Source organism: Vipera ursinii, assembly GCF_947247035.1.
Source record: "Vipera ursinii genome assembly, chromosome: Z".
Taxonomy (NCBI): domain Eukaryota; kingdom Metazoa; phylum Chordata; class Lepidosauria; order Squamata; family Viperidae; genus Vipera; species Vipera ursinii.
In genome coordinates, this window is record NC_139517.1 from 10,225,883 (window position 1) to 10,251,984 (window position 26,102).

General features: G+C 43.0%; 2 protein-coding genes across 2 annotated transcripts in view; one reads left to right on the top strand and one right to left on the bottom strand.

Annotated features, from left to right (window-relative positions):
* The window catches only part of LOC310649375 (uncharacterized protein), a 403,049-nt gene that overhangs the window by 153,543 nt on the left and 223,404 nt on the right, over positions 1 to 26,102 (top strand). The window lies entirely within an intron of this gene.
* LPCAT4 (lysophosphatidylcholine acyltransferase 4) overlaps positions 1 to 26,102 on the bottom strand; it is a 36,945-nt gene that overhangs the window by 1,977 nt on the left and 8,866 nt on the right. The window contains exons 2-13 of the mRNA XM_083377844.1: positions 15,361 to 15,503; positions 15,037 to 15,257; positions 11,989 to 12,101; positions 11,834 to 11,894; positions 10,705 to 10,760; positions 9,340 to 9,374; positions 9,188 to 9,242; positions 8,126 to 8,208; positions 7,480 to 7,605; positions 5,716 to 5,857; positions 3,869 to 3,967; positions 1,544 to 1,703 (exon numbers count right to left, since the gene is read on the bottom strand). Of these exons, the coding sequence (XP_083233970.1) occupies positions 1,544 to 1,703; positions 3,869 to 3,967; positions 5,716 to 5,857; positions 7,480 to 7,605; positions 8,126 to 8,208; positions 9,188 to 9,242; positions 9,340 to 9,374; positions 10,705 to 10,760; positions 11,834 to 11,894; positions 11,989 to 12,101; positions 15,037 to 15,257; positions 15,361 to 15,503 (1,294 nt within the window). The remainder of the gene's footprint in view (positions 1 to 1,543; positions 1,704 to 3,868; positions 3,968 to 5,715; positions 5,858 to 7,479; positions 7,606 to 8,125; positions 8,209 to 9,187; positions 9,243 to 9,339; positions 9,375 to 10,704; positions 10,761 to 11,833; positions 11,895 to 11,988; positions 12,102 to 15,036; positions 15,258 to 15,360; positions 15,504 to 26,102) is intronic.

Genomic DNA, 26,102 nt, shown 5'->3' on the forward strand with positions numbered 1-26,102 from the left:
GCCTGTGGGTTCGGCAGTTGGGTCGGACGATTCAGAGGAGGAGGAGGAGGAGGAGGGGGGTGTTGGAGAGCTTGCTGAGGATAGTATTGAGGCTCCGCAGAGCCCTCAGCCAGGCCCCTCTCATCTGGTTACGACGCAGACCCAGCTGTGTGAGCCTGACAGCGTGGATGAAGATGACCCACAGCTGGCCCTGTTCAAGGACGCCCGACGCAGGAGGCAGTCAAGCAGGAGTAAACAGAGGAAGGCAATGGGGCACCTCGGAAGGAGGCAGAGAGAAGCCACACCTTGAACTGTTTAAAAGGGGAATGTGTGGGAGGGCTGGTTTGCTGAAGGCAACTGTTTGAATAGCCCCTGTTTCATGGTTCGTGTTTTGTTTTGCTGTTTGCTTTTGTGTCCATAAATTTGGCAGGCTTAGTTCCAGCCTCTTGCCTTCTTGTAAAGGGGTTGTCCCTGCCTTTTCTGCAGGGCTGGTAGTAGGCTGGTACAGAACAGCTTCCATGGTTAGAGGAACAGGCAACCAGAGGCCATATTTTTAACTTAAGATCTCCTACAGCCACAGGTAGTTGATAATGATACTTCAGGCATCCGTAGAGCTCTCTGAGCTTGGTTGTTTTCTTGCAGACATTTTATTACCCGAATTAGGTCACATCTACTCTGCACTGATAATGTTACCTAGTTTGGGTTAGGGAATGTCTGCAAGAAAACAACCAAGCTCAGAGAGCACCAAGGACCCCTCATTTCAACCCTGAGCTACAAATGTTTCCTTCAATGATTCTTCAATTTTTGGGGTGTCTGTTGAGGGTATCGAAAGAGAAAATGGACATACTAGGCTTAAAAGAAGCCAAACAAGTGTATTTCTGCCCACATTTCCTTCCATACTGCAACTTAAATGAATGAACCTTTATGGTCAAAGTACAACCATGTATACATTGAGATTGGCTGAGCCTCCCTTCGTGCCCCCACCCCCAACTTACAGTGACACAAACCTTCCATCTTATTACACCATGTGAGCTAATTGCACAACACACCGGCCTCGCAAGTCAATCATGCATAAAGTTTATAAAATTATTTCCCGTTCAAAAGCCAAACAGCCCATGGATAAAAGCTGTTCTTCAGCCTGTTGGTACGGCTGGCTATACTCCTATATCTCCTACCCGATGGTAGGAGAGTAAAGAGATACCGTCCAGGGTGTGAGTCATCCCTGAGATTTTTAGATAACTATAAATGGAAGAGTTTAAACCTAGAAACTTGATCCTGGAGGTCTCCATGGCCTACAGAAACAAAGTTCGGTGTGGGGCATATGGCCTAAGAGCTGCCCAAAACTTTCTCATCCAAATCTGCTTCCCTCATAAGGCTTCCATATCATATCAGTGGCCAGAAAAATAACAGCCTTCCTCTTTCTCAGCTCCTCATATCCATCTGTTTCTCTCTTCCATGACTTGCTGTGTGGATTTTGAATATCCTTTGGATGACCTACTACTACTGTGCACAGTTCAGGGTTTCCTTCCCATCCTAAGAGTTCTTCTCCCTGCCCCATTCTCACCAAGGGTAAGCCCATCCCGGCTGTGGTCCTCGGTGCAGAGTCGGCCATAGAGTTCAGCTCCATCCACAACTGGAGTGCCCAGCAAGAGGCGCAAAATGGCACAGAATCCATCTTGGTGCAGACAAGAGCTTCCTGTCGTGGTCTCCACCTCAGAGAATAGCTGGTTGACAGGGAAGGGGCCAATAAATACATGACTATAAATCATATTAGCACTTTATTGTAATTCAATAATAAATAAGAGATTGATTGACAAAGGGATGAAATTGATAGCTAGATAGTTCACAAAACCTATCTAGCTCCACCTTCTTCAAATCTTGTGCCCCTGATTTGCTACAGACTCTGTTGATCTTTTCTTCAGAAGTCCATGCTGATGTCCTCCATGTCTTCCATTGCTAACTATTCTGTGTCTACCTACTTGTTCCTTTCCATACTTTTGACCTTTTCACCGATAAAATATTCTGGATGTCGGGCTTCACCCAACATCCAGAACTGGAACCACTCCAGGAAATTCACAATACAGGTATTCCTCAACTTACAACAGTTTGTTTAGTGTGTGGTTTTGTACATTTGTGTGTGGTTTGCTTGCTGCACAGTAGCAGATAGGAAAATGCTCCAGAGGGTCATTACCATTGCCCAGAGGATTATTGGATGCCCTCTCCTCCCCCCCGCCCCCCCAGATGAAATATACAGTTCCCGTTGTCTTAGGAAAGCTCAAAATATTCTTAAAGACTCATCTCATCCCGGACATTCTTTTTTTTTTTTGAACTATTACCATCTGGCAGATCGTACAGGATAATAAAAACAGAAAAATAGGCTGAAAAACAGTTTTCATCCCAGAGCTGTAACCATATTAAATACCACAGTCTAATGCAACATTGAAGTGCAATATTAGGGGCAGCGCAATGGTGAATAGAATGTGAAGGATGTGTGTTTATAAAGTATGTTCTTATTTGTGGTTTTTACTTGTGTGGAGTGGTGCACTGTGGACAGCACTTAATTTTGTTGTGAGTTACACAATGACAATAAAGATATTCTATTCTATTCTATTCTATTCTATTCTATTCTATTCTATTCTATTCTATTCTATTCCATTCCATTCTTGACTGTTCGAAGTTACAACAGCATTGAAAACTGACTTATGACTGTTTTTCACACTTATGACCATTGCAGCATCCCCATGGTCACATGATAAAAAAAAAATCATATGCTTGCCAACCGATTCATATGACGGTTGCAGTGCAACCCCCCTTTTGCGGCCTTCTGGCAAGCAAGATCAATTGGAAGCCAGATTCATTTAACAACTGTGTTAACTAACTGAACAACTGCAGTGATTCACTTGACAACTGTGGCAAGGAAAGCTGTAAAAGGGGCAAAACTCACTTAACAACTGTCTCGCTTAGCAACCGATAGGTTGGGTTCAGTTGCTGATCCTAAATTCAAGGCTATCTGTAATTTCTGACAAGTGATGTTTACAAAGTTAAAAAAGGTAAAGGTTCCCCCGCACATGCGTGCTAGTCGTTTCCGACTCTAGGGGCCGGTGCTCATCTCCGTTTCAAAGCCGAAGAGCCAGCGCTTGTCCGAGGACGTCTCCGTGGTCATGTGGCCGGCATGACTAGACGCCAAAGGTGCACGGAACGCGGTTACCTTCCCACCGTAGTGGTCCCTATTTTTCTACTTGCATTTTTTACGTGCTTTCGAACTGCTAGGCTGGCAGAAGCTGGGACGAGTAACAGGCGCTCACGCTGCTACGCGGCACTCGGGATTCCACCTGCCAAACTGCCGACCTTCTGATCAACAAACTCAGCGTCCTAACCCACTGAGCCACCGGAAAAAGAAAAAATTCTAGGGAACAGCTGTGTTTGAAGAACGAGCTCTATTTAGAGAAACGCTATTCAAATCCATCTGCATCTTTTCCTTCCTGTCCTCCCCTCTTGCACATAAGGGCGGGATTTTCCCCTTTCCCTTGTTTTGCAATGGTCAGATTTGCCATCAGCTGTACTTCACTGACAGTGTGAAAATTCTCTCCCTACACATGAGGAGGCATAAAAAACTTTTTGAGTTGAGCTTACTCTGGAAGATTTTATGGATAGGTCCCTGTCATTTTCTTAACAGCAATACGAAAGGGTCTCCTTCTCCTCTGCCTTTCCCTGGCATGTTCTGGTGCTCCCTGCCCCAGTACTAACTCAGTTTTTCTCAACTTGAAAGTGTGAGGACTTCAACTCCCACAATCCCCTGGGCAGTAGGGATCCAAGTCCTTGCTAAACATCTCGCTGGCCTTCTGCAAGCTCATTTCCTTTGCCCCTCAAAGATAATCAGAGCCATTACCTCAAAAGCCCGACGTGTCAGCTGCTGTGGGTCATTTTCTCCTTGTAAAGCTTCCAGGGCTAAGGCCACTTCCCGGGCATCCATGTTTCCATTGGAATCCTGGGAATCAATGCAGGAAGTACAAAAGAGTTGATGAAGTGCAGGGAAGGCAAAGGGCAAAAGAAGAAAGAAGCCACTCTAGCTTATGCACACAGTACAGATAGTCCTCGACTTACAACCGTTCATTTAGTGACTGTTCGAAGTTAAAACAGCACTGAGAAAAGTGAGTTATGACCATTTTTCACACTGATGACCATCACAGCCTCCCCATGGTCACGTGATTTACATTCTGATGCTTTTCAACTGGCTTCTATTTATGATGGTCTCCCAGGGTCATCTTGATAATCTTTGGCGACCTTCTGACAAGGAAGGTTGATGGGGAAGCCAGATTCGCTTAACAACCATGTGACTAACCATGACAGTGATTCACTTAACAACTGTGGCAAGCAAAGCTGTAAGATGGGGCCAAACTCACTTAACAAATGTGTTTCACTTAGCAACATACATTCTGGGCTCCGTTGTGGTCTTAAGTAGAGGACTACCTGGAACAACATTTCAACGAAGGCCAACGTTGCATTTGATGATAAGGCAGAGACTTCTCGGTAATGGGATGAAATTTTAAGGTTCAACTAGTTTTGCAGTGAATTTTCCAACGTTTGAATAATCATTCCTATAAAGCAGTCCTAACCCATCAGGGAACCTCTCCATAGAGGTAATCCTTGACTTACAACCAATCACTTAGTGACCACTCAAAGTGATGATGGTCCTCCCCTGGGCTACTTATAACCTAAATTTGAAGTTTTGATGGTCAGGACTTATCTGTGGTCACAGGATTGCATTTTGGGCATTTGGCAACCAGCCCACATTTACAGCCGTTTGCAGCATCTTGTGGTGATGTGATTGCAATTTAGCAATAGCAATAAGACTTTACAGCCCTCTCTAAGGTTACAGAGTCAATATGTGCCCCCCCCCAACAATCTGGGTCTTTATTTTACCGACCTTGGAAGCCTGGGTCAACCTTGAGCCGATGAGAATTGAACTGCTGGCAGTCGGCAGAATTAGCCTGCAATATTATACTCTAACCATTGCACCACCACGGCTCTACAATGATCTATGATGATCTTGGCTAGAAAGAGGGATTTGCTTCCAGTCTCTAGCAAAAAAAAGCCCATTGCAGACAATAGGTTCACGTTTGCTTAACGACTGCTGCAAAAAAGGTTGTTAAATCGGACGTGGTCACATGGTGACCCACTAATAATCATAATTTGAAGCTCAATGATGGTCATAAAGAAGGGACTAGCTAACCTGAGAGCAATTTGGGGGGAAAAAAGAAGATTGCTCTGATTTCAGCAGAGTTTATTTATTATCAATGTTGCAAGCTTCTTCCATACAGGTAATCCTCAATTTACAACCATTCACTTAGTGACTGAAGTGACAACGGCACTGAAAAAAGTGACATGACTGATTTTCACACTTATGACCATTGCAGCATCCCCATGCTCACATGATCAAAATTCAGAGGCTTGGCAACTGAGTCATATTTACGATGGTTGCAGTGTCCCGGAGTCACGTGAGCTCACCTTTTGTGACCTTCTGACAAGCAAAGTCAATGGGGGAAGCCAGATTTACTTAGCAACCATGTTACTAACTTAACAACTGTGGTGATTCACTTAGCAACTGCAGCAACCAAGGTCATTAAATGGGGCAAAACCAACTTAACAACTGTCTCACTTAGCAACAGAAATTTTGGCCTCTATTGTGATCGTGAGTCGAGGATGACCTGTACTCCTCTTCCTGTTCCAGCTTACCTGCTGGAAATAGACGCAGATCTCCTCCACAGCTTTAGGACAGGCCAGTCCCAGCCAGTGGGCAAGATCACTTGGTCCCACTTGCCCCGAAGTGCCAACAGGAAGCGCATCCAAATCGTATTTGATCTCATCAGTTAGGTATCTGTTGATTGAGATAATTGGAAAGGTGAAAACCAATGAGGCTGGGAAGCTTGTCAGCCCTCTTGGCAACATCAGCCACAAGAGCCATCTCTCCGGCGCAAGAAACCAGGAGCTGGGATGGAGTTCAAAAGTACTACAAGTTTATTTCATGCTGTCTTACATGAATTCAATCCATTAAGGAATGGTCAAGCCAAACTGGCACTGGATAAGAGTCAATAGAATTCACAGGGGCTGGATTTAGATTGCTTGTGGCTACGTAAGGATTCCAAACTGATGAAGTGTTTGACATCCCCCACCCCCACAGCTCAGCCTGCTCATTTTCTAGCGTATCCATATTTTCGTCTGTATAGAAAAACAATATGTTTCTTTTTTTGTATCTATTGTGAACAGGAAAGCATGGGGTAGGTTGCATATGCTCAGCTCTTTGTTGTGACCAGAACAAAGGAGGGATGTGCTGGGGGAATTTGGTGGGGATATTGTTTTCTCTCAATCCCTGGGCCATTTTTGAACTCAGCCTTTTTTTTCTTTTTTGTGGGGGGGGAGCTTCTCCCTCGCAGCGAGCTTCTTCCTACTCTCTTCAGATTTTTGAGAGTTACTATGGTGACAAACAATCAGAATTCTAACTTAGTTAATTCATTTCCTTCCAACATACTTTGAGGGAGGAAAGAATAATAACAAACGATTGCTTTTGTTAGTATAATACCATATCCAGTGTTATACTATATCCAGTGATAACATGTTTTCTGGAACGCAAACAAACAAAAATGCAAATTAGCTTAACTGGGATAGAATGAATTTGCCTACTCACTGAGGGAAAAGTGGGGGAGGGGATAAAAAAAAGAAATGTATTTATTTTACATGTTTACACTGTCCTCTTGGGCAGATCAGCAAATATTTCCCCCATTTCAGTGGAATTCTATTTATTTTCCCCACAGCAGTGAAGCTGAGCCCTGATTTACTTAACCGCATTTTCCTCAATTATCCCTATAATTGGTTCTTAGATCACCTTCAGTGACAGACCATATGTGTGTGTGTGTGTGTGTGTGTGTGTGTGTGTGTGTGTGTGTGTAGGTATATAGATATAGATATAGATAGATAGATATTCGAATTTTTCAATATAGTAACAATATACAGAACAAAAACATAGAAGAAAGGAAGAAGAAAAAGAAAGAGAAGGAAAGAAGGAAGGAAGGAAGGAAGGAAGGAAGGAAGGAAGGAAGGAAGGAAGGAAGGAAGGAAGGAAGGAAGGAAACATACAACTGATTTTCTAGTGTGCTTCATTATATTAAGTGAAGCACACTGAAAATTATAAACCCACCAACCTGGACCATCTTGGTTCCTTCCCAGGTGTCATTCCAGTCCTACTTGATTTGTTCCTCCCAAGCAGACTTTGTGCCAATGATTACGCTATGCTAGTCAAATTTCTGATCCACTAACAGCTACCCCTCCTTTGCCAATGGATTTCCAAGAACCAGAAGGGGTACCCCAGCTGCTCCACCCTAATAGCAAGAGAGGCTGACCCATAACTTATCAAAGGAGACTTTTTTGTGTCTTGTGGCAAAGGTTGGATGAAGGATGAGATGCAACCACCAAAGCTCTTTCCTTGTCCTGGTGACCTCTCACCTGGCTTTCCGGAGAACCTTCCCCAGTTCCCAGATGCGTGGCTCCAGAGCTACTCTCAAGCATCCTACTACTGTCACTGGAAGGTTGCCCACAAATTCACAGTCTGTGGCAGGGATCCCCAGGGCTCTAGTTAAAGAAGGAGACAACATAAGGAGAAGAGTCTGGAGGGAAACAAAGATTCACCAAGCAAGATAAGAAACGTATTATCCATGTGCACCAAGAACCTGGCTTAAAGCTGCAGTAGTTTTTCCATACACCCCAGTATATTTTCCAGGTAATAAATCACAGCTTCTAGTCTCTTGCTGAGGCCATCAGGGACTTCAAGCTAGCATCCTGTAGATCAGATTCGAAGCCCAGCAAGATGGTCAAGGGAAAACCTCTGCATTGATGGATTTTGCCATAAACCTTAATGAACTGGCCAAGTGTTCTAGACTGGTCAACTATCAAGAGCCTTGGGCTTCCTCTGCTATGAATTCAGTTTTTCCAGGTGCCTTCTCAAGTCTTCAGAGCTCAGTTTTTAGCAGCCCACGCAACCTGGACCCCAAACCAGTCACGACATCGTCTGACCATTTCTTATAATGTTGAGCCTATCCTTCCTCCTGTTGCACCCCAAACTCCCCATTTACGAAAAGCATCTCCAACTCACTTGGCCATCACTTTCTGGACATTGTTAGCATATAGTGTGGGGTTCACAGCCTCTTCGGGGCTGGGTTGATAAACTGGGAGAAACTGGAAAGGAAAAAAAATCAGAATTAAAGGAAAATGGCTTTCTGGAGAACTGAGCTATATTACGCAAAGAAAAAAATGGCATCAACTTTAGACAAAATGTAGGCCAATCTAAAGACTAGAATCTGAGCACCCAAGGCTACATGAAATTATAATTTTTAATAGTGTGGAGCATAGAAATTCCCTTCCATTGTTTGGGGGATTGGACTTCCCACACAACATTTAAAGCAAAAGTGTGACTCCAGCTCCTACAAATCATATAGAATAGAACAGAACAGAACAGAACAGAACAGAATAGTTGGAAGGGACCTTGGAGTTCTTCTAGTCCAACCCCCTTCTCAGGCAGGAAACCCTATACCATTTCAGACAAATGGTTGTCCGATCTCTTCTTAAAAACTTCCAGTGTTGGTGCATTCACAACTTCTGGAGGCAAGTTGTTCCACTGGTTAATTGTTCTGTCAGGAAATTTCTCCTTAGTTCTACGTTGTTTCTCTCCTTGATTAGTTTTCATCCATTGCTTCCTGTCCTTTCCTTAGGTGCTTTGGAGAGAATAGCTTGACTCCCTCTTCTTTGGGGCAAACCCTGAGATATTGGAAACCTGCTATCATGTCACCCCTGGTCCTTCTCATCATTAAACTAGACATACCCTATTCCAGCAAAAAGTTCTTCATATGTTTTATCCTCCAGTCCCCTAATCATGTTTGTTGCTTTTCTTTGTACTCTTTCTAGAGTCTCAACATCTTTTTTACATCATAGTGTACAAAACTGGATGCAGTATTCCAAGTGTGGCCTTACCAAGGCATTGTAAAGTGGTATTAACACTTCACATGATCTTGATTTTATCCCTCTGTTAATGCAGCCTAGAACTGTGTTGGGTTTTTTGGCACTTTGGACAAAGTACAGTTCATTACTTTGAAGCAGAAAAGGCACCAAGGGATCACCCCAAGAGGAATGATCACAAACTCCCCATCTTTCTTGTTACCTCTACTTCTACAGTCGTGCAAGGCTGAGATGCAGTCAACCAGATGACTTTTAACCTGGAAGAAGAAATGGAAGATGACTCAGACTTGGTCTCACTGACATGAGGTATACACATAATCAGCCACTATTATAAAACCATTATTAAAAACTTACACTCCAGGTCCTCTCCATGCCCAGGTGGTTGAATCCTGTAAAAAAAGGAGGTATTTAGTTTTATCAAACTAAGTGGCATTGTCCATAAGGGGGACGTAATATAACAAGTCCATAATGGTCCATAATAGAGATGCATATAATCCATAATGGGGACATATCACCAGAGAAAGAAGAAATTAAGTTTCTCCACTACCAATTTTATAAGCACTAATAAGCGTATTGTCAACATCCAGCTCAAGAATCCAAATAAAACTCCAGGTTCATTCCATCCCTGAAAATCTTATTGCTTAATGAATACACTGTGTGGTTATGTTGAAGCAAAACTAACTCTGAGGTTCCAACACTGATTCATAGACTTAATAATTTTCTTAGCCAAACCCCCAACTTCTTATGTAATCCATATAAACAAGTTTACTTTGTTATGGGAACCGTCTGCTTCAAATCCACACCTATTCTGGTGTCCTTGAAAAGGCTTCAGGCTCTCACAGTCTTCAGCTGAATTGTAGAAGTTTCGTTTCTCCATCTAACCCACTTGAAAGTAACACCTCCCCCCTTAATCTAAAAGCAAGTTGAAACACAGAGGCACGTAGCTGCCAAAGTTTCATCCTTGACATGTACATTAAGTTAAACATTATGTAGCTTAATATTTTCTAAACCAGGGGTCCCCAACCCCCAGTCCATGGACCGACATTGGGCCACAGCATGCCAGAAACCAGTCCATGCAAACAAGCGAAGCCCGATCCACGGGATGCAGGCAGCATGCAAAACCACACTCCCTCCAGTCCGTGGAAAAACCTCTCTCCACGGAACTTGTCCCTGGTGCCCAAAATGTTGGAGCTGCTGTACTAGACAAGCCAGCTTCAGAAATTCAGACAAGAAACTCAGCCAGCCCTCTCTGGCATCAGGTACAGATAAGTCTTTGACTTAAGCTGTTGGTTTAGTGACCATTCAAAGTTACAATGGCAACGAAAGAAAGTAATTTACAACTCATATTCATACATGTGACCGTTGCAGTCTCCATGGTTACGTGATCAAAATTTGAGTACTTGGCAACTTGCAAGTATTTATCGTATTTCAGAATTATAAGGTCATGTGATGTTCATATGCAACCTTCCCTGAGGGCTTCCAACAGAAAAAGCCAACTTGGAGGGGAGGGCTAGATACCTTAATGATTATGTGACTTGCTAAACAACTGCAGTGGTTCACTTAACAACTGTGGCCCAAAAAAAGGTTGTAAAATTGGTCGCAATTCATTTAACAATCATCTTGCTTAGCATCAAAATTCTGATCCTAATTGAGGCTGTAAGTTGAGGACTATCTGTAATTATTACAATGCTAAGACTCCTAAAGTTCTTGGAAACTCACCAGAGAGTTGTAACGAATGAGGACCGGCTGAATGGGAACACCAGATATGAAGGCACCTGAGAACATAAAGCACACATGCTCAAGATTTACTCATCTGGCGTGGTAGTTCTGTAGTTAAGACGCTGGACTTGTCAGCTGGAAAGCCGTCAACCCAGGTTCAAGACCCGAGCACCGTGGGATGGGATGAGCTCCTGTCTTCACTCCAGCTCCTGCCAACCCAACAGTTTGAAAGCATGCAAACGAGAGTAGATAAACAGGTACCACTTTAGTGGGAAGGTAACAGTGCTCCACGATGTCATGCTGGCCACATGACTGTGGAAATGTCTTTGGACCGTGCTGGCTCAATGGCCTTGAAATGGAGATGAGCACTGCCCCTTACAGTTGGCAACGGCTAGCGGAGTAAAATCTGCAGGGATTTCTTTACATTTTTTTATCTGAGTGCTGAAGGTGAATCTAAGGTACATATATTTTAAGGTTGAAGGATGAGGATACTCACAAGCTTTTCACCCAAATCAACTCTGAGAAAAACTCTTTTCCCCCCCCTCTTTTTTCAGTTTTCCAAAGAGACTAAAAGATAAAGGTTCCCCCGCACATGCTAGTCGTTTCCGACTCTAGGGGCCGGTGCTCATCTTCGTTTCAAAGCCGAAGAGCCAGCACGTGTCCGAGGACGTCTCTGTGGTCATGTGGCCGGCATGACTAGACGCCAAAGGTGCAAGGAACGCTGTTACCTTCCCACCGTAGTGGTCCCTATTTTTCTACTTGCATTTTTTACGTGCTTTCGAACTGCTAGGTTGGCAGAAGCTGGGATGAGTAACAGGCGCTTACTCTGTTACGTGGCACTCGGGATTCGACCCGCCAAACTGCCGACCTTCTGATCGACAAGCTCAGCGTCCTAACCCACTGAGCCACTGCGTCCCTCCAAAGAGATTAGACTTCATCTAATTGGCAACCCTGTCTACTTTTCAAAGCAGGCACTGAAAGGCCCTAATTGGTAGTCTCTTGTGTCAATCATAAAAGTTGTCTTTTTCATTGATTAGTTTAAGGCAGAGCAATCTTCAATGCTAATGAATTGGATCTGTAACTCAATCCATTGTTTTACACCTATTGAACAGGCTTGCTGATGCCTTACCTGGTTTAAACTTCAGTAAGGCTTTTTTGTTTGAGCAGGTCCCCTCAGGATAGAAAAGTACCTGGAAAAAGAGGTCATGCAAATCAAGAGAGGAGCCCCAAACACACACACACACACACACAATTTAATGGATCCGGTCTTCCAACAAGTTTTACCTGTGGCCATTTGCCCTGGGATGTTGCTCGTTTCTTCACTTCCTCCACTACTTTCTTGCGAGAGGCTGGATCATGGCGAGAGACCAAGATAGCCTGATTGAATCTCAGAAGGGCTGGAGAGAATGAACACATGGGGAAGACATGAATAAGTTGTTGCAAATCTTTTGACTCACTGCTAAGGCAGTTGGCCTGAGAAATCTTTTCCCAAAGGATGGAATACAGGTAGTCCTCAACTTACAACAATTTGTTTAGTGACTGAAGTTACAACAGCACTGGAAAAAAATGACTTAGGACTATTTTTCACACTTAGAACCATTGCAGCATTCCCATGGTCATGTGACCAAAATTTGGACACTTGGCAACTGATTCATATTTATGATGGATGCAGTGTCCTGGGGTCACGTGATCCCCTTTTGCGACCTTCTGACAAGCAAAGTCAGATTCACTTAACTACTGTGTTATTAGCTTAACAACTGCACTGATTCACTTAACAGGTCATATAATGAGGCAAAATTCACTTAACAACTGCCTCACTTAACAGCAGAAATTTGGGATTCAAATGTGGACGCAAGTCAAGGACTATTGTACGGCATTGGCTTCTTGAAATCCCAAGCTGTCAGTGGAATGAATTCTTTCTAAGTTGATAAAACACCTGCTGGATCAGTCCAAAGGTTCGTGTCATTTTTACGGAATGACAATGATAAAATCAGCACAAGATTAATGACGGTCTTGGAGCAAATAAATCAGGGTGACCAAAATTCAAGCCATGACAGTCTATGGAGATTCTCAGTCATCCAGGTCACGGTTGTCCCAAAGGTGCTTTTTCACGATGCAACTACACTTCCTTTTCTCTCCTTGAAGACGTTTGGCTTCTCATCCAAGAAGCTTCTTCAGCTCCGACTGGATGGTCGGGAACAGAAGGATTTATACTCCTTGCAGACAGCTGGTCATTTGCATTCTTTTAGAGCAGGGCTGTCAAACTGCTGGCCCGCGGGCTGGATGCGTCAACCGGAAGCCGCGGCCACCCCATTGCTGGCAATGGCAAAACCGTCCCGATACATTGCGCGACGTCACGAATTTGACATGTCTGTTTTAGAGAATCATTGAGGCCATCTCTGTCAAAATTGAACAGCCCTCTCTCAACAGAGGGGATACGACATCATCTATCTCCAATCTACAACAAAGTCCTTTCAACCGTTCCAAGAAGGCTCCACACCCATTGGCACCATCCAGGTGACCCTGAAGGCACAGATAAGCCTCCAGGTGACCTCAACAACTCTCCAAAAGAATACAAATGACCAGCTGTCTGCAAGGAACATAAATCCTTCCATTCCCCACCATCCGGTCAGAGCTGAAGAAGCTTCTTGGATGAGAAGTGAAAGATCTGCAGAGAGAAAGAAACGGAAGTCCAGTTGCCGAGCCATGACAGCATTCACTACTACTTGACAATGGCAAAGATAGACAGATACGCCAACCCTTTGCTGCCATCTTACCGATCAGCTGGATCTTTGCAGCCACAATAAGGCAGACTTAGTGAACATCTAAACCCACAAATGTTATTCCGTTAAGCATTTGAAGGTGAAATCGAGCTTCACTCCAAGAGCAGGGAAGTTGTGTTGCATGGAGTGAGAAGGAAGCACCTAGTTTAGAAGCATAATTTAATTTAATTGATATGAAGTCTGAAGAGCAAATTCCTCCCGCTTGAGCACTGATGACGTTACCTAGTTTGGGTAATGAAACGTCTGCAAAAAAAAATAACCAAGCTCAGAGAGCACCAAGGACCCCTCAGTTCCATCCCTCACTGCAGTCCAATATTTTAATTACTGTATTTTTTCCATCCTACAAAACTGAGGTGATTGAGAGGGGACTTTACTCAGTGGGGAAAAAATTATACATGATGTGGATACAAAGGGACAAAGAGAAGGTCTCTTTCCCTTCCTCAAGGATTAGAACCAGAGGCCACTCAGTGAATCTGATACTTGGATGAATCTGGAAAGACAAATAATTTTTTTTCCCCCTCAGGGAGAGAACCAACCTAGAAGTAAGGAGAAAATTGGTGACAGAACAGTTAGCCAGTGGAACTGCTTGCCTTCAGAAATTGTGGGTCCCAGATCCCTCCGAACTCTTGTTATTCTGTTAAACTACTCACTGCAGTCACCATTGCAGATATCCTCACAGTCATGAGGACTAGAATCCCAGAGGTTCCATTTCAGAATGGATTAAAATCTCCAGAAAGCCAAAGTCTAAACCAAATGGTCTTGCAAGGTGTACCAGATGCAGTGGATGAAAAACGTCCAAAGGTAAGATCTAAGAAGATGTTCGGTCATCCAGGTCATAGTTATCCCAAAGGTGCTTTTTCAGGAGACAACTGGACTTTCTTGTTTTTATTCTGAAGATGTTTTCGCTTCTCATCCAAGAGGCTCCTTCAGCTTTGACTAGATGGCGGAGAATGGAAGGACTTATACTCCTTGTATGTGTGTGTGTGTGTGTGTATATTTATAAAGGTAAAGGTAAAGGTTCCCCCGCACACGCGTGCTAGTCGTTTCCGACTCTAGGGGCCGGTGCTCATCTCCGTTTCAAAGCCGAATAGCCAGCGCTTGTCTGAGGACATCTCCGTGGTCATGTGGCCGGCATGACTAGACACCAAAGGCGCACGGAACGCTGTTACCTTCCCACCGTCGTGGTCCCTATTTTTCTACTTGCATTTTTACGTGCTTTCGAACTGCTAGGTTGGCAGAAGCTGGGACGAGTAACAGGCTGCTCACTCTGTTACGCGGCACTCGGGATTCGACCCGCCAAACTGCCGACCTTCCGATCGACAAGCTCAGCGTCCTAACCCACTGAGCCACTGCGTCCCTAAATCCTTCCATTCCCCACCATCCAGTCAGAGCTGAAGGAGCCTCTTGGATGAGAAGCGAAAAAGTCTTCAGAATAAAAACAAGAAAGTCCAGTTGTCTCCTGAAAAAGAACCTTTGCGGCAAGATCTACTGCCTACGTGGTTCTCCTTGTCCTTCCCACCCCATCCCCAGCTACGTTAAGCAGCCTTACCTCCAATGACTGGTACGTGGAGATTCTCCGTGCGCGACACCACCTTGGGAAGATCACAGGGCAGCAAAATAATTGGGTCAAAGAAGGTAGAGTGAGGAGCGGCCACCAGGATGGGTGCTTGGAGCCGGGATGCCATCTGACCTCGCACCCGGATCCGCATGAACCCAAGCAAGAAAAACATCAGGCGACTCAGCCAGTAGACCGAACTATGAGCAACTGTGCTGAAAAGAAGGAAGAAGAAAGGCGACAAAGGAGGAGGCATTAAGAGGGCCATGGGCAACGGGCCCAAAGGAGAGCCGAGATGTCCTCCCCGCCATTACTTACTTTCTCCATCCCGAGCAGGGTTCTTGCAAGGTTTCCTCAGACAGTCCCACCACTTGCAGCAAGGCAAAGGGCCAGATAAGGAATAGGACCACAAAGGCCAACGCAACCCGGATCGGGGCCAGAATAACTCCCAGCACATAGAACTACAAGGAAAAGAAATACATTGGAAGGTGTCTCGTAAGGAGGCACCCCGATCCAGTCCCTCACTTGCTTTCCTTTTTGTTACATTTTATACTTTGATTGGGGGGGATGTGTGTCTCTAAATTATGATTATATACCTGCGTAGTTTGCAAAAGTTACAGAATACAGAAAACAAGAGTTGGAAGGGGCCTTGGAGGTCTTCTAGTCCAACCCCCTGCTCAGGCAGAAAACCCTATATCATTTCAGACAAAGGGTTGTCCAGTCTCTTCTTAAAAGCTTCCAGTGTTGGAGCATCCACAACTTCTAGAGGCAAGCCGTTCCACTTATTAATTGTTCTAACTGTCAGAAAATTTCTTCTTAGTTCTAAGTTGCTTCTCTCTTTGATTAGTTTCCATCTGTTGCTTCTTGTCCTGCCTTCAGGTGCTCTGGAGAATAGCTTGACTCCCTCTTCTTTGTGGTAGCCCCTGAGATATTGGAACACTGCTATCATGTCACCCCTCACCCTTCTCTTCATTAACTAGACATACCCAATTCCAGCAACCGTTCCTTGTATGTTTTAGCCTCCAGTCCCCTGATCATCTTTGTTGTTCTTCTCTGCACTCTTTCCAGAGTCTCAACATTTTTTTTACATCGTGGTGACCAAAACTGGATGCAGTATTCCAAGGGTAGCCTTACCAAGGCATTGTAAAATGATATTAACACTTCACATGATCTAGATTCTATCCCTCTGTTAATGCAGCCTAGCATTGTGTTGGCTTTTTTGGCAGCTGCAGCACACTGCTGGCTCATATTTAAGGGTTTGTCCACTAGGACTCTGAGATCCCTCTCACAGTTACTACAGTTGAGCCAGGTACCACCTATACTGTACCTGTATTATAATAGTACCTAAGTGTTATAACAATTAAGCAAGGACTCCCCACCCTCAGGGCCTACCACACACTTGGCAAAATAGTCTGGGCTTCTCCAGCAAAAAGAATAGTACAGAATCCAAATAAATAAGCAAAAAAATAAATGGAAAAAAATAATAAAAAATAAGACTGCAGTCATATGTAAATCAATTTGAATTTCACTATTCCGAGCCTAGATTCCCATTGCAAGTAGAGTAGTTTGGTCTAGGGATTAAGATGCTGACTAGAAACCAGGAGATTGTGAGCTGCACTCCTACCTTAGGCATGAAAGCAAGTTGGGTGACTTTGGCTCAATCACTAGGAGACAGTGAGTTCTAGTCCTGCCTTGGCTGGCTGGGTGACTTTGGATCAATCGTTAGGAGACAGTGAGTTCTAGTCCTGCCTTGGCATGGGAGCTGGCTGGGTGACTTTGGGTCAACTGCTAGGATACAGTGAGTTGTATCCTGCCTTGGCTGGCTGGGTGACTTTGGCTCAATTGTTATGAGTTCTAGTCCTGCCTTGGCTGGCTGGGTGACTTTGGGTCAATCGTTAGGAGACAGTGAGTTCTAGTCCTGCCTTGGCATGGGAGCTGGCTGGGTGACTTTGGGTCAACCGCTAGGATACAGTGAGTTGTATCCTGCCTTGGCACTGGCTGGGTGATTGTGGGCCAATGACTGGGAGACTGAGAGTTCTAGTCCCATCTTAGGCATCAAAAGTGGCTAGATGACTTTAGACCAGTCACTCTCTCTTGGCTCAATCCACCACACAGGGTTGTTGTTGTGAGGAAAATGTGAGGAGGGAGGAATATTAGGACGTTCGCCACCTTGAATTACATCTAAAGTAATAAAGGTGGGATAAAACCCAAATAAATACATCTTATTATGCCCTATGTAGCCTTAAGGCCTTTACTTTAAGAGAACATCAGTTTGCATATATTATTTGCATAAAATAGGAAGACGGATTAACTCGGTTTCTCTGTGTTCCCCACTGCTGCTTGTTCTTCCTGACTGCCACCTGCGAAGGCAATAATAATACGTTTTTCTGCATTGCGCTTGACAAGATCATTTGTTACTTTGGAAAAGTCACTTTCTTCTGAGGGCCTAGATGTTCTCTTAGCCAAGATCTTAAAGTTGGACGAACTGATTCCCAGGGAGCCAACAGCATCTTCCTTTCCCCCCAGATCACAACAGGCACCTGCCGGGGGGCAAGTCCTGTCCTGTGCAGCTTGACATCATCACATCGATCACACAAACTATGTAATTATGCAATTTGTGTTCGTCACATCGTGACTTGTAAGAGACACCTGGGGCGATAATCTTTCTCTGAACAGGAAATGGAAGTCCAGCAAGCTAAGATGGCCCAAACTGGGAGGGACTGGGATTCCCTGGGGATTTCTCTCCCTTACATGCTTTGCTGGGAAAAACAAGTTTGAGGCTGATATTATTGTTTATTGCTTCCAGATGATAAAAAACCTGAGGTTTACATTGGTCCTTGTTAATTAAAAATTCAGGATCTGGTTGTGAAAAACGGTCATTTTTTTCAGTCATATTGTAACTTTAAATGGTTACTAAATGAACTGTTGCAAGGCGAGGACTATCTGTAATGACTTCTCTATGGATTCCAAAGATGTCTTATTTTTTAAGCCAGTTCAGATATAGAACCTGCCTCCTTTATCCAGTCTGAAATTGGAGCATGTCTCGCTTTTCAACCTGGGGTCCATATATGGATCACAGTAATCACCTCATTTTCAAATGGTTTCACATGAGCCAAGGAATCCCATGGGTGCTTTGGTACACAATCCCTCCTCATTCAGTGGGCTTCCAAGGGCCCCCAACATTATGTAAAATTTAGTTTTAGAAGTAAAAATATACTCCATATTTCATAAGAATGCCGGTAGGAGTTGGGAATTTTGTCTAGAATCTTGTGAAATGTTGGGGTTAGCTCACCAGAACCTCACACAATTTGGGTTCTTTTACATTTTTATTATCAGAGCATTATAAACTATGCAGATGAAGTCAGGCAAAAATTAGCCAAATCTTTGTAATACTCTCACAAAATTACAAAACAGGGTGGCTTTTTTATTTGTTTTGTAATTGTGTAACTATTAACACAGTTTTTGTCTTTGTGTTCCCTTTGCTGGCCAGCCTCCAACACATGTCTTCTTAGCCAAGAGGTCCAGGTTGTAAATATCCAGACAGCCTGCAGAGGCAGCAAATGTTTGTGTTTTCTGTATCTCACTGCTGCCGTCTGGTGGTCAACTGATATTTTGCACCCTGTATATACTATCCCTACTTTTTCAGTTCAGTTAAGTCATCTTACAAGATTTTAGCCTTTCAATGAAAACAAACAAACAGAAGAGGGGAGTTACACCTTGCAGCCTTACAAGTTAAAAATCAATTTGAAAATGATTTAATGAGGGCTTTGGATGGCTATAAAGCAGACATGTCAAACACAAGGCCCGGGGGCCGGATCCGGCCGGCAAAGTGGTTTCGTGTGGCCCGCGAAGCCATCCTGGAAACAGTGAGGGAACGGCCCCCACTGCCTTGGCCCTGGCCCAGAGACCCTCCTCCTGCCAGAGACCCTCAGAACTGTACCACTCCTCCCCAGGCCCCCATAGGCAACCTTGATGCGAACGATGTAGAGCTGGCCACGCCCACCCAGTAGGCCATACGTACTCTAGCCACGCCCACCCAGTAGGCCACGCCCACCCAGGCCACACCCACCCGGCCCCCTGAGGGCAACTGCAATGCTGATACGGCCCTCAATGAAATTGAGTTTGACACCCCTGCTATAAAGGGAGTCCTCGACTTGAGCCCAAAATTTATGTGGCCAAGTGAAACATTTGTTAAATGAGTTTTGCCCCATTTCATGACCTTTCTTGCCACAGTTCTTAAGTGAATCAGTGCAGTTCTTCGTTAGCAACACGGTCATAAAGTGAATCTGGCTTCCCCGTTGACTTTGCTTGTCAGAAGCTCGCAAAAGTTGATCACATAATCACGGGACATTGCGACCATCATAACTATGAGCCACTTGCCAAACATCTGAATTTTGATCTTGTGACTAACGGGGTGGTAAGTGTGAAAAATGGTCCTAAGTCATTTTTTTCAGTGCCGTATCTTTGAACAGTCACTAAATGAACTGTGGTAAGTTGAGGACCGTTTAAATTTGCACAGTAACCTCAGTCTAAACTTGGGTTGTAGCAACAGCAAATCCTGCTTTTTTCTTCCCTAGGAGAGATACCACATTAACGAGAGAGAAGTCAGCAATCCTGTCCCCTGTTTTACTGTATTGCTCTGGAATTCCTGTCCAGCTTAGAATTAATTCCCAGTTGTAACTCCTCTCCTGGGGCCCCTTGGCGTAAATACTACATCACAGAGTTCCTTCACCGCTGACGCCATTTGGGGAACAGCCAGAGTGAAGAAGTCGGCTGTGCTATTTTAGAGGGAAGGGCAAGGAAGATGCCATTCATTCAGAGGGAGGAAGTGAAAGAGCTTAGGACTCCGGATAAGACTCCTTGGAAGGGCACCATTAGTGCACACTGCCCAGAAGAAATAAAATTGAGCCATAAATCCGGCAAGAAAGATAGATAGGTGGAAGTTGTGAGTACCACGAACAACTGAGGATGGTGAGGGAACATGTTTTTGGAAACTGATGAGGAGAATTGAGTTTTTTAAAAATGGAGGGGAGAAGGATACAGGTACCCGTTTCCCCAAAAATAAGACTGGGTCTTGTATTAATTTTTGCTCCAAAAGATGCACTAGGTCAGCTGACTCAGGAATTCTGGGAGTTGAAGTCCATAAGTCATAAAAGAGCCAAGGTTGCCTACCCCTGCGCTAGGTCTTATTTTTCGGTTAGGTCTTACTTTCCAGTTAGGCCTTATTTTTCAGGGAAATACGCTATTAAACGCATCCATCTGGCTGACGATTTTAACTGGGGCTTATTTTGGGGGTAGGGATTATATTACAAGCATCCTGAAAAATCATGCTAGGGCATATTTTCCAGTTGGGTCTTATTCTCAGGGAAACACGGTAGCCCTTGACTTATGACCCCAATTGAGCCCAAAATTTTCCATTGCTAAGCAAGACAGCAGTTAAGTGAATTTTGCCCCATTTTACAACCTTTCTTGATGCAGTTGTTAAGTGGATCCCTGCAGTTATTAAGTTAATAACACGGTTTGAAAGTGAATCTGGCTTCCCCATTGACTTTGTTTTGCAGAAGGTCACAAAACCTCGGATATTCTTGCTCTGACAAGGTGATTGCATGACCCCATGGAGGTTTTTAAGAAGAGATTTGTCTGAAATGGCATAAGATTTCCTGCTTGAGCAGGGGGTTCGACTAGAAGACCTCCAAGGTCCCTTCCAACTCTGTTATTCTCTTAAAATTTACAAAATGGTGGACACCACACATGCCATCTTGTGGATTTGACACACAGAGAGACACCGTGGATGCTTCTGTTTGTAGTTAATAACATTTTGACAATTCTCAAACTTTAGACCCAAAAGCACAGGTCAACTCAGGAACATGGGCTAATGAGACAGCAAGAAGTAACATTTATTTAGTTATCCTAAAATTGCCTAGAAAGAGGTAAATCTCTGTGTGTATCTGTGTATATTATATCACCAGCAGCGCTGTCTGCAATCTTAATTAAAAAGATGATGTTACTTAGTCGGGTAATGAAATGTCTGCAAGCAAACAACAAAGCTCAGAGCTCATCAAATATTCCTCTTAATTAAAAAGAGTAAGCTGATCTGCTTATATAGAACAAGAGTTTAGTTTCATACCTGCTAAGTTATTGCTAGATTCTGAAATATCCAAAAGAGAGTTTGGGCATTAAGGAAAATAAGCTAAAATGATAATTTAAAGGAATGCACAAAGAATAATATAACACTTTTGGAATAGTACGAATCAAAAGCACTATCACAAAATTGGGATGGGTTATTGGGCAGAAAGGATGGTTCATTTGTTTAAAAATACCATTTTAGTGCATAGGAATACAGGACATCCACACATGTGGCTTGCAGGATTCTTGGAATGGATCTCTAAGAAACATGGTTTAAGGTAAATTGAGTGAACAACCAATCACAGTTGAGCCTTGAGTAAGTACTATGCGTGAACCCATAAAACGTACCTACAATACCAAAAGCCAACTTTGACTCACAATTAGAGAGAGAATTCTTGAATATTCCTATTATACAATACTATATTATTCAATATTGATAATATTCACATTATTTAATTGATAGGTAAATACCGTATTTTCACGAAAATAAGCCCTAGCATGATTTTTCAGGACGATTGTAATATAAGTCCTACCCCCAAAATAAGCCCCAGTTAAGATTTTCAGCCAGATGGACACATTTAATACCATATTTTGCCCAAAATAAGACCTAACTGGAAAATAAACCCTCAGGGAGAAGGGCGGCATATAAATTTAATAAACCATAAACCATATGTCTTTTGGAGCAAAAAATAATATGAGACCCTGTCTTATTTTTGGGGAAACATGGTATATATTTCAAGCAGACAGCTAGAGCTGTCTAACTTTCTTACATTCCTAAATACTGCAAAGGACACTGGGCTGTGTTTTAAGAAAGATGTTCAATTTACACTTCAGTCAGTTGCCATATAGACAGACAACAACTGTAAGATGACTTTGGTTTGTCCTGGATCTCAAAGATGGAATTAGACATTAGTTCCTTCCATCAACTCCCCCCATCCAGTCAGAACTGATGAAGCTTTTAGGATGAGAAGCAAAATGTCTTCTTCCTCAAAGAAAAAACGTATTCCAGTTGCCTTTTGAAAAAAAGCAACTTTTGGACAATCATGTCCTGGATGACTAAGAATCTCCATAGATATTGAGACAGGCAACAGTTATCTAGCATCTCTCTATCCTGGGAATTCCTTTTAAGAAGGGGCCAAAAATATCTGGAAGAGTGCATCTTGCATGCCCCTGATTCAAAATCGTATGCAATCTGAGACTGTGAATCTCTTTGCAAATGTCAGGCTCCAAAAATGGGAGAAGCTAAAGTGGTTTTTTTTAAAAAAAAATATTGTTGTTGTTGCTACACTTGGTTAATAACTCATAGGAAAAGAAGGAAATGAATGGGCTGTTTAATGTGTCAGATTCAATTAGAAGAGGTGTTTCAGAATCTACAGGAGCAAAAATCTGTGACTCATCGAAGGAGCCATGTCATTTTCATCGAAGCAGCCATGTCATTTTCTGAGCCATGTCATGCTGGCTCAGGAATTCTGGGAGTTGAAGTCCACGAGTCACAAAAGAGCCAAGGTTGCCTACCCCTGTTCTAGGGTAATACAGCTGAAGGAGTTATCCACTATAACCTAGGATCCTGGAAACAGACATGATTGTTTGAATAAATGCTGGGTTTGAGAGTTCCCCAGTGTTTTCTGGGCTTGTTAGTTTTCCAGCAGACCTTTCATTGCCCAGACTAGGCAACTAACTACTGCTAGTTAATCAATGGACACTGAAACGTTTGCAAGAAAACAACCAAGTTCAGAGAACGCCATGGTCCCTTCATTTCAACCCTGAGTTAGAAATATTCTCCTTAAGAGATGCTGGGTTTGCGTTCCTTCACATCCCACACCCATCTTCCAAACAGAATCCAAAATGCTGGATTGCTCTAACAAGCAAGCAACTAATAATACAGGTAGTCCTTGATTTATGACTACAACTGAACACCAGATTTCTGGTTAAGTGAGACAGTTGTTCGGTGAGTTTTGCTCCAATTTACAAACCTTTTTTTTTGGGGGGGCATATTTGTTAAGTGAATCACTGCAGTTGTTAAGTAACGAGATTGTTAAGGGAATCTGACTTGTCAGAAGGTCACAAAGGCGGATCACATGACCCCTGGGACATTGTAGCCATCAAAAATATAAACCAGCGATCAAGCATCCGAATTGTGATCATCTGACCATGGAGTTGTTGCAATGGTCGTAAGTGTGAAAAAAAAGGTCAGAAGTCACTTTTTTCAGTGCTGTTGTAACTTTGAACGGTCGCTAAATGGCTGTAAGTTGAGGATTTTCTGTATATAAAATCACAGTAGAAAAAAGAATAGAAGTTATTCTTAAATCCACAAATGTCAATTCGGAGAGAAAAGAAAAACATCCAACCAGTCTTACAGACAGTGCAGTTAACTCAGAGTGAATTATGAAAAATCAAATGCATAATGCTATCATTTTCAACCTGAGATCCATAAATTCTGTTAAAGATTTGTCTATGTCAAAAATAAATCAAAGTGATTTATGGCATTCTTGGAAAGGCTTTTGAGTGGAGAAGAGATGAAATGTTCTCTCATATAAGGTTTCCTTATATGGACATTTGTTGAAAGAAGAGACGTCTGAATGGAGGATTTATGGATTTAAAAGAGGTTAAAGAGGCAGGAAAAAAAAATTAAGATGGCATTTGCTGGATGGGAAGAAGGCCGGAAGTCATAATTCTATCTTTTCCTTCTCTTTTTACATTTCATTTCTTTTTTCTTACTTTCCATCTTCTTTTTTCTGCTGTTTGTTTTTAATTTTTTTTTATAATTTATTGTACTAAAGGTCTGGTTATTACTTGGGTGGGAAACAGCTAGGAAATCCCAGGTTGTAGACTCAACTGAGAAATTGGAAGGGCTTCCTAAAAGAAGCAAGGGCTAGCTAATTCTGGATTTTTGCCATGAAAAACATTTTATAAACCCACTAATCAGAAATCCAAATAAATTCAGTAGAACTTACTCTTAGGAAAATCAGATCAGATTGCATCGAAAACTGTATTTTTCAGCTAGGAAGAAACAGTAATCTATCCTAATAAAAATGTAACTGACAACTTACAACCACTGATTTTGTGACTGCTCAAAGTTACAACAGCACTGAAAAAAGTGACTTATGGTTGGGTTTCACACTTATGACCAATTACAGCATGGTCATGTGATCGAAATTCAGATTCCTGGCAATTGGGATAGATTTATGACAGTTACACTGTCCCAGAATCGTATTTGTATGTAACCATTTGTAATTTTCCCAGCTGGCTTCTGAAAAGTACAGGCAGTCCTTGAGTTATGACCACAATTGAGCCCAAAATTTCTGTTGCTAAGTGAAACATTTCTTAAGTGAGTTTTGCCCCATTTTACGACTTTTCTTGAATCATTGCATTTGTTAACAACATGGTTGTTAAGTGAATCTGGCTTCCCCACTGACTTTGCTTATCAGAAGGTCACAAAAGGTGATCACATGATCCCGGGACACTGCAACGATCATAAACATGAACCAGTGGTCAAGCATCCAAATTTTGATCATGTGACCATGAGGATGCTGCAATGGTCGTAAGTGTGAAAAACGGTCATAAGCCACTTTTTTCAGTGCCTTTGTAACTTCAAGCAGACGCTAAATGAACTGTTGTAAGTCGAGGACGGCCTGTAAAGTCAATGGGGGATGCCAGTTTTGCTTAACAATCACATCATTCATTTAACAACCATGGAAAAAAAGGTCGTAAAATGGGAGAAGACTCCCTTAACAAATGCCTCGCTTAGCAAAGATAATTTTGGGGTCAATTGTGGTCGTAAGCTGAGGAGTACCTATATTCACGTTTTGTAAACCATCCTTTTCTCTTTCTCTGCTAAAAAAGGAAGAATCTGCCACTTGAGGCCCAAAGAAACAAAGGCCAACCTCTTCCTAGCCATGAAGGGTGAATGCTTTTCACAGCAATTCTTACATTTCTCTAACGGAGGCAGGAATGTAAGAGCCAACATTTGCTGTTATTAAAAGACGATTTAAGCCTTTTGCAACCGGATGCCTTACAGATAAGTGGGCACTATAATATTCAGCCACAGCCAGAATAATAATTGAGACACACCTTTATGATGTACTCATCCATTTAGCAAAAACTAACATCTTATTAGACAAACCAGATGTTTAGTCATTTTAAAAAAGTATATGTCAGGAGTAGGCAACCTTAGCTCTTTTATGACTCGTGGACTTCAACTCCCAGAATCCCTACGTCAGCATGGCTGGCTCAGAAATTCTGGGAGTTGAAGTCCACGAGTCATAAAAGAGCCAAGCTTGCCTACCCCGGTATATGTACAAAGTAGCGGTGAACCAGTTTGGTGTAATGCTTAATCCAGTCTTTCTGAACCTTGGCAAGCTTAAGATGTGTGGACTTCAGCTCCCAGAATTCCCAAGCCAGTCTGCAACCTTAAAATGTGTGGACATCAACTCCCAGAATTCCCCAGCCAGCCTGCAAATTTAAGATATGGAGACTTCCAGTTCCCAGGAAAAAAAAATTGTCAAGAAAATTGAAGAGTCTAGTCCAGGCAATTGCCAGGAGTCAAAAACTGACTCAGAGGCAAAAGTATAGCTAATTAAGAATCCTTTAGCCTTTCCTTGTGGAAAGAGGTTTGTTCCATTCCAAAGATACCACAACTATTCAGAGCAGAGCAAGTGTGGTTGCCCTGCCATAATACAATATCATTTTTGGTCTTTTCTATTGACTTCTGCCACCAAAATGTCCCCTTTTCTGTTGCAATACAGGTAGTCCTTGACTTACGACCAGAATTTAGCCCAAAATTTCTGTTGAAATATTTGTTAAAAGTGAGTTTTGCCCCATTTTATGACATCTCTTGCCACAGTTCTTAAGGAAATCACTGCAGCTGATAGGTTAGAATCTGGCTTCCCCATTGATTTTGCTCCCCAAAAGGTTGCAAAAGCGGATCATGTGAC